Genomic DNA, 14715 nt, shown 5'->3' with positions numbered 1-14715 from the left:
AAAGGTTCTAGAATAACCTGGTACTGGAGGTTATGAACTCGGGCAGCCCATAGGAAGAGGTATTCCTGGGGCCCATTTGAAGATCTACAGTCTGGAGGTGCCCGGTGTGCCCTTAGCCAAGAACTGATTTTTTTTTTTTTTTAAAGAGACTTAAAAATTTGGACAGGTTCCAGAGAACCTGAAGAGGTGGTTTATGGTAGATAGTAAGTGATAGGATGCAGACATGTATGGATTAGACGGGTGGCTGCATTACCAGTACTGCTAGTCTTACCTTCCTTAAAACTGCAGCCGTCGAGTATGTGAAATCTCCAGCAGGCCCCTGGACACATTTTACCGTGGTGTCACTGAAACATTTCACTAAAGTATTGCTGTTAATGCTTGATTTCACAGCTTTAAAGGCTGTATCAACATGTGACATTCATCTTTCTTGAAGCGTTTCAGTGGTTGGAAGTTGGCTTTATCTATGTTAGACTGTTAACTGCCACAAGACAATCTGTGTTTGGAAATTCTTAAAACCACAGAGGTAGTTTCATAAACATGAATGTCTTCTTTTAGAAAAGTAACTGAGTATGTATGCATTTACTTATTGACACTCTGGAGACAGGAGCATTGACTCAGTAAGTTAGACTGTGGCTTAAATGAATAACGTAGTATTCTCCATAATCATTTTGGCAGTTGGTCATGTAGTAAGAAAAAAACATTCTTTCTAAGGAATTTTATTTGTTTGTTTAGAAACAGTCTGGATTAACCTCAAAGTTACTATGTAGTTGAAGGTAACTTCAAACTTCTGATCTTCCTGACTCCATCTCCCAAGTTCTAGGCTTACACAAATATGTCACCATGCTTAGCTTAAAACTTTTGAAAAACCGCTTTGAGTTTCCAGTTTCAATCACAATTAGCTTGTACCTTCCAGGCAATAAGCATTTGAAAAACTGTGCTGTAGCCCCTAAAATAACCATCAAAATCCAGTTACAGAAACACACAAAAACCCAGAAGTCACCAGGCACAAAGTTCTAAGGCAACCCTGTTGGGTGGCCTTGAGGAGAGACACCTCCATTCTAGGGGTATCACAGATACATTTACTGGAGTGAGCACAGTGTGGCTGTGTTTTGTGCCATTGACGCAGAGGTGGTTTTTTAAGGTGTTCTTAAGGGTCAAAATTACCAAGAGCAAGAAGATACAGATAAGGTACCCCAACTCTGCACACATGTACCTAGAAAACCCTTCATACACAGGAGAGTGCCACTCCAGAAATATACAAGATTTGTAAAAATCAGGAGGCCATGCCAGTCAAATAGCAGAACCAGAATGAGCAAGAAGCTGAGCTTAGGCCAGGTGAGAAGATGAGGGACCCTAGGCTCAGGTTATGGAGCTCAGCTGGAGCATCACATAATCAGGACATTCTTCAGGTTCTGTCTCTATGAGAGTCAACTACAACAGCAGCAGCCTTTACCATCTTTGAGGAAAGATCATCTAGCTTGAGATTCCTCTGCTTTAACACTGAATATCCAGGATTGAATAGAAGATAACCAAGGGTTATCCTGACATAACTCAGGACCCTGTAGCTTTATGGATAGTCCACATCAGAAAAGATGACAGCTATCACACAGAGACACACGGGCAAGGAAATCAGGCTAAATTATAGAAGATTTCAAGATAATCGGACTCTCTAAAAACAGAATCAAGTGGCCATTTTAGAGCTGGTGATGAAGTATCTAAAGTGAAGAATTTGCCATAATCCAGACATGGTGGCTCACAACTATAACCCCAGCACTTGGGAGGTAGAGGCAGGAAGATCAGTTCAAGGTCAGCCCCAGCTGTGTACTGAATATGAAGCAAGTCTGGGTTTTAAGAGATCCCCCAAGCCCCCAAAAAGGGAAATGAATTCATTGGATAGCTTGAAATCAGTTGAGATAGCAGAAGACAGCAGAAAGTAGATAGGTCAGCTAGAGGTAGGCTACGGTCAATGTCTGGGCTCAAAGGGGATTGTCAAACAGAACACAGGGACAGTGGCTCATTTACATGGTTGACATTTCAAAAGGGAGGATAGAAAAGAGACAAAAGCAGTAGCTGAGAAGATAGCAGCTTTGAATAGTCCCCCAGTGGCAAAGGACATCAAGGAGTTCAGAAGCTTCATGAATAGCAAACAAATAACAACAGAGAACAGCGTGCAGGTGCATTGTAGGAAAGGAGTTTTAAATGCAGCCAGAGACATGTTTTCTGCAGGAAACACTGAAGTGGATGGCTGTGTCCTTTGGGAGCTACAGAGCCAGAGAGAAAAGCTGTCTTTGGGGAAAAGTTGTCACCCTGGAGCCTTGACCCACAGGAATAGGATCATTCCTTGGTCAAACACATAAGTAAAGAGAAGGCAGTATTAGATAAGTGGGCCTCAGGCTGAGGGAGAAGTCTTCTAGGTGCTAATGTAGAAGAGGAGGTAGAACAGAAGGAGGAGGAGGAAAAGGAGAAGGAGGAGACTTACATGGAGAGTGACTCTGAGCAACCCAACATATGATCCTGTACAACCATTATAAATCTTATGGTGTTTAAACCTAAATAGAAGTAAAATGATAAGAGTGAAGAGGCTGACCTGTTGGCTGGCTCTTGAATTCTCTACGTAGCCACAGAGAATGATGACTAGCAATAATAACAATGCATTAAGCCTTTCACAAACAACTGAAAGGCTTACTGGAGAGGAAAATAGAATGACATTTGAACACACACACACACAAAGCTAAAGGACAGGGTCTAAGGAGGTAGTGCTAAGTACAAGGCCTGAGATCAATCCCAGATCCACATTAAAAAACTTGAAGTTCAAGCATCCATGCTTGTAATTCCAGCAGTGAGGAGGGAGACAGCCGGGTCCCTCTGGTTCACTGGCCAAATCGGTCTAGTTTGATTGGTAATTTTGAGGCCAAGAAAAGACCCCGACTTAAAGGAAGGGAATGGTATTCCTGAGGATGACACCCAAAGCTGTCCCCCAGTCTCCACGCACAGGCACACATCACATTAAAAGAAAAGATGAAAAGTAAATAGAAAATCATGGTGGGCTTGAGCCTGGCTGCATTAATAATAATACAAAGTATATTATATATATACTTTGTAATATATATAAAGTACTAACCAGCACCCAGGATACTGTGTCTGGAAGAGTATGGCAAGTTTGAGGCCAGCCTGGGCTACATAACAGGCAAGATTCTTGCTTTATTAGTGTAATTTCTTTTTTAAAAATCTATTTGCCAGGCAGTGGTGGCACGTGCATTTAATCTTAGCACTTGGGAGGTGGGCAGATATCTGAGTCTGATGCCAGCCTAGTTTACAGAGTGAGTTCCAGGACAGCCATGGCTACACTGAGAAACCCTGTCTCAACAAAACAAAACAAAAACAACAACAACAAAAAACAAAAACCCAAACTAAATTAAATAAGTAGATACATTCATACAACTATTTACTGTTTTAAAATTTAACTTGTTTGTTTGAAATAAGGTCTCCTGTGGCTCAGGCTATCCTTAAGCTTGCTAAGTTGTTGAAGATGACCTGAGGACGACCTACTTGAACTCCTGATCTTCCTGCCTCTACCTCCCAAGTGTTGAGGGGTTATAATTGTGAGCCACCATGTCTGGCTTACAAATTCTTCACTTTAGATACTTCATCGCCAGCTCTAACATGATTCTGTTTTAGAGAGTCCAGTTATTTTGAAATCTCCAAAGCCCTAGGATTACAGGTGTGAGCCACCACACCAGTGAGTGTAGTGCTGGTATCGGAACCCAGGATTCTGTACCGACTAGGCAGCTGAGATGCATTCCTACTCAAGTTTTGTTTGTTTTGTTTAGAAAGAGAAATTTGTTCAGTGGGCAGTAAAGTACTGCTTGCTTGTTTTTGTTTTTTGCTGTTTTCCTTTCAGTTTATATATGACAGACACAAAAAGTTAAAAGAAAAATACACACACACACACACACACATACACACACAGACACACACGTGTATATATACCAAGCAAACACTTATCTTTTTCTTTTTTAGGACCTTGAGCAGGAAAATATTTTTTCTTTTTTTAATTAATTTTTTTATTGGATATTTTATTTACATTTCAGATGTTATCCCCATTCCCCCCCCAGAAACCCCCATCCCATCCCCCCTCCTCTTGCTTCTGTGAGGATATGCCCCTACCCACCCTCCCACGGTCGAATTCCCCCACGCTGGGGCATCATGGGACCAAGGGCTTCCTTTCCCACCTATGCCCCACAAGGCCATCCTACCCTTCATATACAGTTGAAGCCATGGGTCCCTCTCTATGTGCTCCCAGGCTGTTGGCTTAGACCCTGGGAGCTCTGGTTTGTTGGTATTGTAAGCAAACACTATCTTAAAGAAAGCAGATACTTTACAGTAATTTTAAAGTCACTGCACAGTGATAGAAAGGATAGTCTTGGATGTGTACTTTGTAGCTTAACCTTGAGATGCAGGAAGCAGAAGTTGGGAGAACTGGGAGACATGGAGAAGACTGTGATTATGACTGGGCTTTTGCCATTCTTTGTAATGGACAGAGCAACAAGCAAAAGTCCCAGTGAGGACAGAGAGGGTTTGAACAGTTTTCAATGTTAAATCAACCTTGAATTCCTGGAATAAACCCACCTGGTTGCAAGATGTTACTCTTTTTCTGTATTGTTGTATTCAACTTTATGTTTTGTTTAAATTCTTTGTCTATATTCACAGACATATTGGCCTGTAACAACACAATTAGGAACTCTACAGTATAGCAACAAGGCAGAATATTCCAAACTCATAGAGGAAAGTTTTACCAATACAGACCAGCTAGAGCCATCCACATACAACAGCATCAGAGGCCAAGACTGCAGAGCCAGTCTTTCTCTTACCTGCAAACTGAGGATAGCCTCCAGTAGCAGGAAGACACTAGACAGCACCTACACGCTCCTTGCTTCCTTCTTTTCTTCCTTCCTTCCTTTTCTTTAGTTATTGTTTTGGAACAATAGACCAGGTTCATTTCAAACTCAGGATCTTCCTGCCTCAGCCTCAGAAGTGCTGGTATTGCAGAATGACCATTTGGTCTGGTTTTCATCTTGAGACAGAGTCTGCTATACCCAGACTTGCCCCACACTCACTATGTAGTTGAGGATGACTTTGTTCTCCTGATTTTCTTGCCTCAATCTCTTAAGCACTGAGCTTAAAGGCATGTACTTGTGTGAGCTACTGTTCACAGATGTGTTTTGTGCTTCTCAATGAGGTTTTCTTTGTAGTCTAGGCTGGCCTCACATCAGGATGCTCCTGTCTCTGAGTGATTACTAGGATTACATTCTATCCAACCTGTATGCCAAATCCGTAATGGTTTATAAATAATTACCCTCTATAGAAAAAAGGAAGGTTTTAAATTTCTATGTCAAGAAGGAAGAGAGGAAAAAAAGCAAAATTTAAAGAAAGTAGCAGAGGAGAAGTAAAGGTGTCATGAAATAGAAAGCAGGCACACAGAGCACAGAAAAAAAAGAACAGAGAGATGGCTCAGTAGGTAGGAGAACTTGCGCACAAACATGGGCCCTGCCTATGTTTGAGTTTTAATCAAGTGTGGAAAGTCATAGACATAGAAGTAACTGCCCTAAAGGAAGAGGTTTATTATACTCACTGATCCCCAGAGATAGGAGGCATGGTTCACCATGCAGAAACACACTGGGAAGGAAGCAGCTGGAGGGAAGGAAATAGAGGCAAGAACCTTGGTGTGGTTTCTGTGGGAAGAACGTGGTAAAAGAGTGTAAAAGAGGACAATTGGTTCTCTGGTACCTGCCCTGAGGATCTAGGGCAGGCAGCCGTGGTCCTATGTGTGGAGTCCTGCAGGGAAGGGGTAAGAGTGAGAGCATTACTTTTCTCATTGCTGTGAACAAATGCCTGATGAGCAACTTAAGGAAGGGTTTATTTTGGGTTACAACTCAAGTGTATAAGTCCATCACAGAGAGGAAGGCAGCTAATCACATTGTACCTGCTGTCAGGAAGCAGTTATGAATGCTGGCGCTCAGCTGAACTTGGTCTTTCTGTGTAGTCTGGATGCCTAGCCTGTGGAATGAATGATGCTACAAACATTTAAAGGAACCCAATTCAGATAATCCTTCACAGGCATACCCAGAGACTTTTTGGTGATTATATATACCGTCAAATTAACAATATCAGCCATCACAGGTGGTCATTTACTTTAGAGAATGGCCACACCTGCAAGTAGCTGTCCCTCAATGGTCCCCTATATCAAAGCTTCAAATACAGAAATTAGAGGCCCGGTTGGTAGAAAGAGGAGTGGGACTTGACCCTGGCTGACACTGTGTAAGCTGTTCAGATTTATTGCACTAGAGATGGATGGCAGTGCTTGAGGCAGCAATGCAGACCATGTGAATGATACCGGATACTGAATAGGAAATCTACTCACAAGAAAAGCTGCTTAGCCAGCAGTCTATGGCACATCCCCTTTCTTGGGTATGCAACAGAGACAAGAGGTTGCTGTCCACCAAGGCACACATGAAGGATCATTTCAGCACTGGGCTCAAATGAATCTGCAGAAACGGGCACACCGTGATTTGGTTGCACAAAAGTAAAACAGTATACTACGACAAGCAAGAATGGACTGATTGTACTTCTCCAGACTGATGTTGACTGAATCTAGCCAGACTGGAACAGATGACTCCACAGACACAAGTCCTAGAATAGCAAAATGAAAGAGTAGGTTAGCCTCAGGGCTGGCTCTGGTTGACTTGAAAGGATCCTCTGAGTATGCTGCAGATGATTCTTAAGATATGTACCTTTCCTGGAGGGCAGTGAGAGAGATGTAAAGTGAATAATTAAAAAAAGAGATATGTACACTTTACATAAGATAAAAATTTTTTGAAGGCCAGACAAGATGGCTCAGCAAGTAAAGGCACTTAACCACCAAGCTTGACTACCTGAGTTTGATCCCCTGAGCCCACACAGTAGAAGGCAAGAACTAATGGCCACAAACTGTCATCTGACTGTTCCATATATGCACCCCCAAATGTGTAAATAAATATAATAACAAGTGTTTAAAATTTTTCTGAAAAGAATTTGAATGTCTTCATATTTTGTTATTTTAATACAAAAGGTACATATATAAATGGAAAAATGAGGCATATATTTTTGGACCCATTAATGAGATGCATTACAAGGGCAGTGCTTTGGAAATTGTCACTCAATGAAGAAACATACACAGGACCATTCATGGTTGATGATTCTGGAAGTGCCCAATGACTTCTCTGTCTGAGTGTAGCAAACCTCTCTATCCTGTGTCTCACTCATTGGCAGTTTTCTGCACTCTTGACAGTAATGAAGAGGTTCCTGAGTGACCACTTGTGGATTCTACAGCTAGAGGGGTATTGTTGATGTCTGAAGGTGGCATCTTGTGGCTTGGCAACAGTAAAAATATAAAGTTAAGCTACATGTTGCAAAAGACAAGGGATTGTTCACTGATCATATAGACAGTTTCAAAGGATGCTTTCTATGCACAAGTGTTGTAGTCTCAAGGTGTACAATGTTGCAGAGTTATTTTGCTGTTTTGTAGTGGGACTGGCCTGCATTTTCTGATAAGGTTTAGGGACTCTCAGTGCTCGAGTTGCTGAGAGACAGCTGAGGTCTCTACATAGCCCACCCTGGCCTCAATCTCTCCACCCTCCTAATTCAGCCTTTCCAGTGCCAGGATTACAGTGATATCACCAGTCCAGTATGGAAGTGTAGGGTTAAGTGGAGCATCCACCTACCATCTATGTCCACTCTGGGCAAAGCCTGTCACAAGGAGGGGATCATGGGCATATCTAGACTGAGTTATTCTTCTAAGGAAAGAAATCTATAGCTAGGTGTAGTGGTGCACACCTTTAATTCCAGCACTTGGGAGGAAGAATCAGGCAGATCTCTTGAGGCCAGTGTGGTCTACAGAGAAAGTTCCAGGATAGCCAGAGCTACATTGTGAGACCCTGTCTCCAAAAAAAAAAAAAAGCTTTCTATTTCTAAGTGTTTATTTAACATGTATTCTAAATATGCGACTAAAATGTTTAAAAATTTTTACAGATTTTTATTTGCCATGAAAGAGAATGTCGATTGAATTTTACTAAATAATTTCTGATGATTCAAGATGATTACAGTTTTATTCTTAATTACTAACATGATGAATTTCACTGGTCATTTTCTCACAATGAGCAAACCTTTCTTTCTTTCTTTCTTTCTTTCTTTCTTTCTTTCTCTCTCTCTCTCTTTCTTTCTTTCTTTCTTTCTTTCATATATATATATATAATGTTCTATATCTCCTTCCTCCATGCCCCTGTCTCATGATTTTTACTTGTCCCATTTGAATTTTTAAATTTATTTTTATTTACCTGTATGAATGTTTGCTTGCCTCTACATATGTGCACCATATCCATGCCTGGTGCTCACAGACAACAAAGAGGGCATCAGATTCTCTGGAACTGGAATTATAGACAATCATGAACTACTTGGGTCTTCAGCAACAAGTGCCCTTAAGCACTGAACATTTCTCCAGCCCCTATAATGTAAAATTTTCAGTATTTTATTTTTATAAATGTGGGGATGGTGGTGGTGCGTGCCTATGGAAGCCAGAAGAGGGTGTTGGCTCACATGTTGCTGGAATTATAGGTGGCTGTGAGCTGCCCAATATGTGTGCTAGGAACCAAACTAGGTCCTCTATAAGGGTAGTGTGTCCTTTTAACTACTGAGTCATCTCAGCAGTCACTCTGTAGACCAGGCTGGACTCAAATTCAGAGATCCTCCTACCCCTGCCTTCCAAGTGCTGGGATTAAAAGCATGCTCAACCACATGCTTTAATCTTTGTGTTTATAGGAGAATAGAGAGTGTGGATACAACCCCAAGACATCTTTAAAGAAAACGCTGTAGAAACTTGGCTCCTTGTCTTCCCTTCCTGTCTTTGAGTGGCTTATTTATTTTAAATGTGATAAGAGGAGACTAGGAATCATGGGAGTGAGAAAGGCCATTGTGGAGGTATGTGACAGGCTGTGTCTCTGCCTAAGGAACAGTGCTCTGTTGCCTGGAATGTGAGCTAAGTCAAGGCCTAAAAGGAAAGGACAAAAAGCAGCTCGTGTTTTCTCTTTTGGGAGCTCCAGGACTGGTGTGGGTTTTGGCCAGATGTGTGTTCCTTTTGTCACATGGCATATGTCATGACTATACCACTAGTTCTGGTCATGCAGAGTTAAGTGCCAGCTGCTTTGCCTCTATGTCTCTCATCTAGAATACACAGAAAACCTGGCATCACATGGCTATCACTGCCACATTCTCCAGTCTCCTACTGGAACCCATTTTTGGGAAGGTCTGTCTGCAGGAGCTGCACTGCTTCCCATACTCCCCTGACACTGGGCACTGGGGTTGGCTAAAGGCACAACAAATGGAAACAGGGTCTGTCTCTCAGGAGTTGTTTTGTGAGACCCACTGAAGCATTTCTGTGGGGGGAAAAAGTAAGCAATGTGGATGTCCAATACTATCATCTCTAATAAGTTACAGATTATTCAAACACTCAGGATGTGTGGTCAAAGTGACGGCTTCAAAATGAGCTCACAGTATGCTGCATATGATATTCCATCTAGTGTACATATGATCTCAGATCTGCAAGTACACATGGTGTTCTTACAAGGAAAAGAGACCCGAAAGAAACTAGATTGCTGACCATAGTGACTGGTTTCATTCTCTAGGCCGTGATGAATCTCCCTCCCCACCCTGTCCCCAGTTCCTACCTGTAGACCAGCTTGCTTTATATACACATGCAAAGAAAATAAATCTTTTAAAAATACTTTTGTTTTGTTTTTGTTGTTTGTTCTTCAAGATGGTATTTCTCTATGAAGCTCTGACTGTTCTGGAACTTTCTATTTAGACCTGACTGACCTCAAACTCAAAGAAATCCACCTGCCTCTGCCTCCTGGGTGCTGGGATTAAAGATCTGCACCAGTATGGCCTTACTAAGAACTTAAGTCTTAAGGAAAAGGAAGTCTTGGGGAAGAGTGTATTCAGCTTTCTGTAGGAACTCAGTATCTTTTTTTTTTTTTTTGGTTTTTCGAGACAGGGTTTCTCTGTGTAGCCCTGGCTGTCCTGGAACTCACTCTGTAGACCAGGCTGGCCTCGAACTTAGAAATCCACCTGCCCCTGCCTCCGAAGTGCTGGGATTAAAGGTGTGCACCACCACTGCCTGGCCAGTATTCTTTTTAGAAACACAGAAACCAGGAATGTGTACAGTAGCTCTGGGTAATGAACTGCTGTAATGTATCAGGGCCTGGCTTATAGATGCTAGGGGTAAACTCAGGGCCTCTCCAGGTCTAGAACAGAGTGCTCAATGTTCACCTGCTGGAAGCACATACTAGATACCTAGAATCACAGGACATTTGAGAATAAAAGACTGTCACATAAGCATGGGGCTCCCTATGACTTAAAGAGGGTCTTCTACACATTATCAGGCCTGTGCATACCTGGGTGTTCTCAGGGCTGTTCTCTGTGTTCTTCAGTTCCAAGACCCACACTCTGGCTGTGACCTCAGAAGCAGGATAGCACTGGGGACACTGAGGAATCCCCTGAGCTTTTGAAGTTGATTGTATCCACGTAATAGAGATGACAGCGAAGTGTCCTTGCTACAGTGTGCTGTCCATTTGTCAGGACAGAACTATATTAAACCATTTGGTTATTCTTTCTAGCTTTTGGGCTTGTGCCATGCTTGAATGCTGTTTTTTGTTTGTTTTTGGTTTTTGTTTGTTTGCTTTTCGGAAGCTTTTGTTTTTGTTTTTTGTTTGTTATTTTTTTTAGCCCTGGCTGTCCTGGAACTTACTCTATAGACCAGAATTCACAAAAATCCACGTCTCTGTCTTCCAAGAGCTGCGATTACAGGTGTTTACCACCACTGCCTAGCTTGAATGCTAGTTTTTTCTTATCTTCCTCTTCAGGGTAGTATCTAATGCACCGGTACCAAATATGCTTTGGTGTCCAGTGGGATCATGGGTATAGGGAAGCTCTGAACAGGGTGAAGACAGCTGTGCAGGGTGACTTGTTCCCATAGCAAGCTGCTGACTCAGTGAAGTTCTTGATCTGTTCTCAGCAGAGTCCTGTAAGGTTGTCTGTTTTGTGGGAGGCTCCTGAGAGCTGTATAGCCACCTCCCTGTACTCTGATGAGTGGGTAGATTGTATATTTGGAGGTGGAATGAGGTGGTTGGTCATGTGGGGTCAGGTGCTAATGTCTCTTCTACTGTCTTTCAGTGAACGAATTCACAGTGATCAGGAAGAAGTTCAAGTGCCCCTACTGCAGCTTCTCAGCCATGCACCAGTGCATCCTTAAACGACATATGCGCTCACATACTGGAGAACGGCCCTACCCTTGTGAGATCTGTGGGAAGAAGTTCACTAGGAGAGAGCACATGAAGCGACATACTCTGGTGAGTGTAGGCGCCAGTGTATGAAGGTACATGATAAAATGATCTCACATGTCCTGACAGGCAGGTCAGGAGCAGAGTGTAGAATACACAGGACACCCCAATCTCCCCATCCCAGTAATAGGTGCCTTGCCAGAGGGATTGTGAGATAGAACAGGGAGAGCTCCCCCCACCCCCCCACTATTGTGCCTCTCCTCAGGAGCTCCAAGCTTGTCTGAGTCTGAGTGCAGAGAGTGATGGCACATTGCTTGCTGTCTGCTTGCTGGCCCCCTCAGCCACTGCAGAGCGCACACTGCTACCTACACTCTGGCCTGCCTATTTTCATCCCTACTCTTGTGTCTGGTTCTTAGTACCTAACAGGCTGTTTTTAAGTAGCAGGTGTTGAAGGATGAATTTTTCTAGCCAAGAAATGACAGAAAGAAAAAGTTGTCCAGAAACAGGCAAGATACATCAGCAAAGTCAGGCAGGCACAGGCAGCTTATGGAAGGCTAGGGTCAAGGAATTAGAGCTTGAAAAATGAATCAGGGTTTGAGGAGGGCCACATTTAGAGGAAGATAGAGTTAGGAGGTCTTGGGTTTCAGCAGTCATCTTCCCTGGAAGAGCTGCCTGCCTGCCATTCCACTCCTTAGTTCACTGACCCTGACTGCAGGTCTGCAAGGTGTCCCTGCAAGGGCTTATCCAAAATAGGGACCTCTGACACACCTGCCTGACTTGCTGTGAGCAGACCCCCAGCCCCTGCCCCAACCTCAGGTCCTAGAGTTTTGTATACTCATAGCTGGTTGAAGTCTTAGAGCTGGTTTTAGATCTTTTTGCTAATGAGACCAGGAATGTAGCTCAGTCAGTAGAGTGATTGCCTAACATGTATGAAGCCCTGAATTCAATCCCTAGCACCATGCGACGGTATATTTCTGTGGTACCAACACTTGGGAAGTGGAGTAAAGAGTATCGGAAGTTCAAAACATTTAGTTGGCTCAGTGGATAAGGATAACTGCCACCAAGCTTGACAACCTGGGTTTAATTCCCAGGACCCACATGGTTGGAAGGAGAAAACAGACTCTTTTTCCACAGGTTGTCCTCTGTGTGGACAAGTTGGTGTTGGGACACACACACACACACACACACACACAGAGTAATTTTTTAAAGAAGTTCAAGGTCATCCTCAGTTACTAGCAGATTCAAGACCAGCCTGTGATACATGTGACCTTGTCTCAAAAAGAGAAACAAAATAACTTTTCACTAGTTCTGTGTTTGTTTTTGCTGAATCGACAGAGATTGTTTTACAGACTGAGGTAAAACTTAAGTGGGATGTTGTCACCTCCACACAGATTTTCCTATTCAGAGAATACTGGGTCTTGTTTTTCAGCTTGTAGGTAATGAAAAGTCTGCATTTTCTTAACCAAAACCACATTCACCCTTGTTTGAGGTTGAATCACTCTGCCTGCCCTTCACGTAGGGTAGTTGTTCCCACTTCAGGAACTGAAGCAGTCGTCCCCACTTCAAAGTGTCACCTCATTTTGGAGGAGGATGCAGGAGGATGATAAGTTCTAAGCCAGCCTGTGTACCAGACTCAGAATCAGCTACATAGTAAGATCTTGTATTTAATGATGATGATGCCCCATATGTTAAGGCTTGCATGGGAAAAGGATCTATATAGTTTAGTTTCCTTGGGATGCCTATCTCTGAAAAAGTAGAGTCCCCTGCATCAGAGGCAGCTCTGCAGCCCAAACCATCTACTGTTCACCATCTACTGCCCTGACTTTTTCTTGGCAAGCAAAAACCCTTCCAAGCCCCTCCAGAGGTAGAGACACAGTGCTGAGGGCCACTCTGTACATTGTCAGGGATCAGGAAGGCATGGGTTTGTAGTATTCTAAACATTGTCAAGGGGCATGGCAGCAGATTGCACAATACCTAGCATCCTTCTCTTGTGCTTCTTCCTGGCATGTCAGTTAGGATGGGTGAGTGTTCTGAGAAGAGGCTCCCTGAAACACCTTTGTAATCTCTGAGCATCATAGTACAGCCAACCAATAGTTCATATGGTAGTCCCCAGGCTACAGGAAACTTGGTAGTACCAGACTCCTGTATAATCAAGAGGCCTGCTCCTGTATAATCAACACTGATATAACTTGGTCTAAGTTTTGTTCTTCTGTGGTAGAGAAAGGGGGAAACTCTGGGCTTAAAATGGCAAACAAGGCCTTGGCAGAGTATTTGCCTAATATTGCAGAAACCGCTGGGTTTGAGCCCTAGCACTACATAAAACCAAGCATGATAAAACATATCTGTAAATGCAGAATTACAGAGGCTGAAACAAGGGTATAGAGAATTTCAGGCCAGTTTGAGAGAGGGAGAGAAACACGTAAGCCAAAGAAACCAAAAAGTGTCCTGTGTACCAAGTTATTAGAGGTCTCATTTCTAGAATCAAACTTCCAGGGAAGCTTGTAAGACTGGCTCCCAGCTTCAAGGACCACCAGTTCCCCCTAGTGACAACCCTTTCCATGTCATGCTGCAGGCTTCCCAGGTTTTTCTCAGTTGGTGGATATCTGAGATTTAACTCAGAGTTCTGCAGAAGGTAACTCTGTCTGCAAGAAAGGTGTATTCAAGAGAGAGGAGGCTGGGTGTTCCGCAAGATCTTTAGGACTAGAAGCCTGGGAATCCCAGGATGGGAGGGTAGCACTCAAGGCCTAGATAGGAACACAGTGCCACCTTGTGGTCAGATCTTTGTGAGTATAGGAGCCCTTTGCTGTCATGCTTATAGTTGGAGAACTGGCAGATTCAGAATAGTGGGAACAAGTTATAATCACCTGTGTGTGGCCTGTTCTCCAGCAGGTACTGGTGGCAGCATATGCAGGAAGGAAGAGAGCCTAGAGTCTGGGGAAGTTTCTAGCCAAGGGTGTTGACCTGAAATCAGTCCACCTGTGTATGGCCTAGGACTGTCTGGCCAGGGACAGTTATGGTCTCCTTTGGGTTCCTTCAGCTTCCATTTTGAAGCTTAGGGTCAGGTCTTATATACAAAGAGGTACAGTGAGGCCGGCCAGGCTGAGAATTCCTATGGGTACCCCACAAATCCCATCCTATGGTTACTCTACAAATCCCATCTCTAGGAAGGCAGTTGTGCACAGACTAACTTTCTGCAGAGTACACTGGTTCCTATGCACACTTCCTCAGGCCCAGACCTCCCAGTTTTCCTCCAGGAATTCCAGAGTTTTGTGTTTTGTACACTCTGTGCCCCTCTACTGAATACTGTGTCTTCCTGCTAAGTACTACAATGGGTAAGACACTGACT

At 43.3% G+C, this 14715-nt stretch overlaps 1 protein-coding gene across 1 annotated transcript in view; it reads left to right on the top strand.

The window, feature by feature from the left end:
- Zbtb46 (zinc finger and BTB domain containing 46) overlaps positions 1-14715 on the top strand; it is a 73374-nt gene that overhangs the window by 54115 nt on the left and 4544 nt on the right. Inside the window, exon 4 of the mRNA XM_028774062.1 lies at positions 11263-11438. Within this exon, the coding sequence (XP_028629895.1) occupies positions 11263-11438 (176 nt within the window). The remainder of the gene's footprint in view (positions 1-11262; positions 11439-14715) is intronic.

Source organism: Grammomys surdaster, unplaced genomic scaffold (genome assembly GCF_004785775.1).
Source record: "Grammomys surdaster isolate TR1022 unplaced genomic scaffold, NIH_TR_1.0 238, whole genome shotgun sequence".
Taxonomy (NCBI): domain Eukaryota; kingdom Metazoa; phylum Chordata; class Mammalia; order Rodentia; family Muridae; genus Grammomys; species Grammomys surdaster.
The sequence above is the reverse complement of the archived record's forward strand: the minus strand, read 5'-3'. Positions and strand labels throughout refer to the sequence as shown.